This window comes from Etheostoma spectabile, chromosome 10 (assembly GCF_008692095.1).
Source record: "Etheostoma spectabile isolate EspeVRDwgs_2016 chromosome 10, UIUC_Espe_1.0, whole genome shotgun sequence".
Taxonomy (NCBI): domain Eukaryota; kingdom Metazoa; phylum Chordata; class Actinopteri; order Perciformes; family Percidae; genus Etheostoma; species Etheostoma spectabile.
The window spans coordinates 12,904,663-12,908,200 of NC_045742.1; the positions used below are offsets into that span (position 1 = coordinate 12,904,663).

General features: G+C 38.7%; 1 protein-coding gene across 4 annotated transcripts in view; it reads left to right on the forward strand.

Annotated features, from left to right (window-relative positions):
• drp2 (dystrophin related protein 2) overlaps positions 1 to 3,538 on the forward strand; it is a 172,179-nt gene that overhangs the window by 140,317 nt on the left and 28,324 nt on the right. For all 4 annotated transcript variants that reach the window (XM_032527832.1, XM_032527830.1, XM_032527829.1 and 1 more), the window contains one exon: positions 2,219 to 2,304. In XM_032527832.1, coding sequence (XP_032383723.1) covers positions 2,219 to 2,304 — 86 coding nt within the window. The remainder of the gene's footprint in view (positions 1 to 2,218; positions 2,305 to 3,538) is intronic.

Below are 3,538 nucleotides of genomic sequence, written 5' to 3' on the forward strand. Positions count from 1 at the left end.
ATTGAACATGCACGTGTATTTTATGTTCTGTTAAAAAGAGGGGGAGGTGGGGTCACATTTGAGCATTTCAAAATTTACTTGAAAGTAACGCATCAGTTACTTTCTAAAGTAACTACTATTTGTAACTGCGCATTTAATTAGTAATATAGTTACTTGGAATAGTATAGTTTTTGGAAGAAGTAACTAGTAACTGTAACTAATTACTTTTTAATAACTTGCCCAACATTGGTCAGCATTAGTTGGGGTTCAATCTTTAAAATGTAACAAATGTGGAGTTAGAAAGAAGTTTTTCAACTCGGCTGCCCGCTCTTCATCTCTGCTTGAGGCTAACGGCACAAGGCTACATTAGATAAGAGGCTCACTTTTACTCACTCATTCAATTTACAATGAAGAAGAATGCATGGTATACAAAAAATAAAAGACAATGTTTCTGGTTGCGTCAGTTTCTTTCCTTTTTTTGCTTTGCATTGTGAGGTGACAATGTGAGTGCAATGCTAAATTGGTGACACTCATATCTGCCTTGTAACGCTCAAATTTAGTCTTATCGTATTATAGCAACAGTTGAGAAGAATTTAATGGCTTCACCTACTCTCGATCACTGCTTTTGTCACGTTACATGCAACTGACATTGTGAATCTGCACTGTGGAACCTTTCACATTACACCAGGTAACAGTCAACTGTAGTATCAAACATAATGGAACTAAATAAACATTACATACTGAGATTAACTAATCTCACGCCAGTATAAACTATATTTAAGTATTCCTCACAGTCCTAGGGCAGCCTGTCTGCAAGTTGATGTAAGTGTTTTAATGGCTTGTTGTACAGACATCCATAAAGAGCCACAGTGTGGCTAAAGCTAAAATAACAATGTCCAGGCAGAGCGCCAAGCATCCCTTCTGAGACGCAGCAGAAACAAATCCTCTTTCACACCAACTTGCACCCCAACTTTGCTCCTGATTGACTATTTGGTGCCATCTCAAAAGATAAAACACTGAGCACAGAGGCAGTGAAACAGGAACATCCTCACAAGTGCTGTAAATTCGGTCGGGAGCTCTTTACTACTGGCTGCTAATGAGAGACAATCATAGACTTTACCCTCTGCATAAATTTCAGTAATTGCTTTTTGTTTTCCAATAAATAGCAGTAGTGAATCTGAATGAGGTGTGTGTGTGTGTATGTGTGTGGCCTCCAGAGGCATGTCACACTAGGAGGGCGTGCAGGAGTGACATGTCCCCTGAGGAACAGCACTAGAGATATTGAAGATGTAATACGACACACAGCAGAAAATGTGTGTGAAAGGTGCTGACAGCCAGTTGCCCCTCTGTGATCTCGAGTTCCTCTCAACCAGCTCCAGCTCTGAATCTAACAGGGACAAAAAGAGAAATAGTCTTCTTATCATGTCTCATGTTTCTCCATGTTACTCTGATGGCCTTGCCTAAGTAATGTTTCACTTCCTTGTAGTTTGACCTATCGGAAGATTAAAAAAATGGCCCTACTTTCTACAACATCCCAGCTCTGGAAAATTAACTCACTCTTTGATTCAATTTAATTCTTCATTGATCTGACATTTTCTGATGAATGTTTCCTTGATTTCTCAGTTAACAATTCAAATGTCAATTCAATAAGCCTCTGGTTTCTGCCAGTGCTGCTCATCTCCACTGTAAATTCTTCCGGGCTGTCTTGGCACTGGAGTTGAGAAATCTCAACACGATCGGTGACGGTGTGTTTGGGTGTTTTAATTTAAGCAGAAAAAAAAACTAATTCAGGTCAAACCAGAGTCAATCTCACTGGGCTTGTTATTGGCTAGTGATTTATTCAGTTATTTATTCAGCTGAGGACAGCACCTTTGATCCTCACAAATACTGGATATGTATATTTAATTGTGTGTTCCTACAATATGTATGCCCATGTTTGTCTGTACAGTAAGTGACATTGCGAGCTTGTTATTGCTCTTCTGGCCATAAACCCATTGACACAACTTCTTCAAATCCCTGGAGTGCCTTTAGGTGCTCTAGATGAGCTCTAATACAATTTCACACTGTTGCAATGACCTGTATTGTACTCCTTTGAACCAAGATGATTTCTCCACACTTTGTCCCTCCCAGAAGGGCTTAGCCAATGTATGAATGTATTACTGGAGCCATGATTTGAGATCATTTATTGTTCATACATTGTAACCTTACAACTTATTCTTCTTCTCTTTCTTTCCACCAGTGCTCGCAATGGCAAAATGCGAGTTCTCAGCTTCAAGATGGGATTGGTGAGCTTGTGCAATGCAGACGTCCAAGAGAAGTACAAATGTAAGTGGGATGCTCGCTCATGTGCCTAATGCATCTCCTCAACTGCAAACAATGAGCCAAAACAAAACGGCCCTGATTGCCAGTATTACATAAAGACATCCACTTAGTCTAATGGAGGATATGAGTCTGCTGCTATAATGGAGAAAGCTCTCTTTACTTCTACAAAGTACACCGGGGGCCTTTAAAAGGATTGCTTGCCAAAGACACATTCATGCACACTCTCTTTCTATGGCTCCCACTCCCATTTGTCATAAATCAATTAGCAAAGAGCCAAGGCACCTCGCCTTTTTTGATTACATGAGATATGTTTTACTGTTCTATTGTAACCCAAGTTTACAAGTCATCATGTAAACATAGATAAAAATTAAAAGTGAGCATTTGATAGCTGGACCTTGAACAGCTTGTAGCTGATAAAAGTTCAGAGACAGCACTGCCAAACCCATGCCAGGATTATTCATGCCTGGCACACCATCTGTGTCAGCTCTTAAAGAATGAGCGATTTTGAGACAGATTTGCCTTCAATTGAGTGGTCCCTGAGGTGAGTCAGCCATCTTTTTCTGGTTTCAGGTAGACATGTGGTTGCCTTGCAAATAAACCTGAAGCATTTGCATTAAGCTGCTTTGAGATACAGATGGTGGGTGTTTATTCCATCATCACCAGTCTTTGGCTTGAGAAAAAGGAATGTTTGCTTGACTTGATGGTACCAGTCATTTTTGATACCACATCTTAAGTTAGGTTTATGTTTTTTTATTTAAAATCAAAATGTGGTGTTTTTAAACCTTATTTGACAAATGCACTTCTTACGGCATGCACTGGCTTCTGCCTCTAATTTTCTCAACAGAAAAACATAGTTTTTCAGGCCTCCAAAATTATCCACCAACACAAGTTTCAGAGTATATTTCAAGGATAGTTTTTCAAGTCCATACAGTTGCAGTGTGACTTAAGTACAGTGGTGCTCATGAATTTATGAACCCATGCTAAAGTCAACTAAAAAGAATAATAATTAAAAAAAATAATCTTTTGGAAATTAATCTTAATGCCTTAATTAAAAAGAATTATAGAAAAGTCCAACCTTTAAGGACACCAATTTTTCTTTGTGAATGAATAATGTATCGTAAATAAATGTTCTTCCTTAGAATATAGGGGACATAAGTATACACCCCTATGTTAAATTTTCATAGAGGCAGGCAGATTTTAATTTTTGAAGGCCAGTTATTTCATGGATCCAGGATAC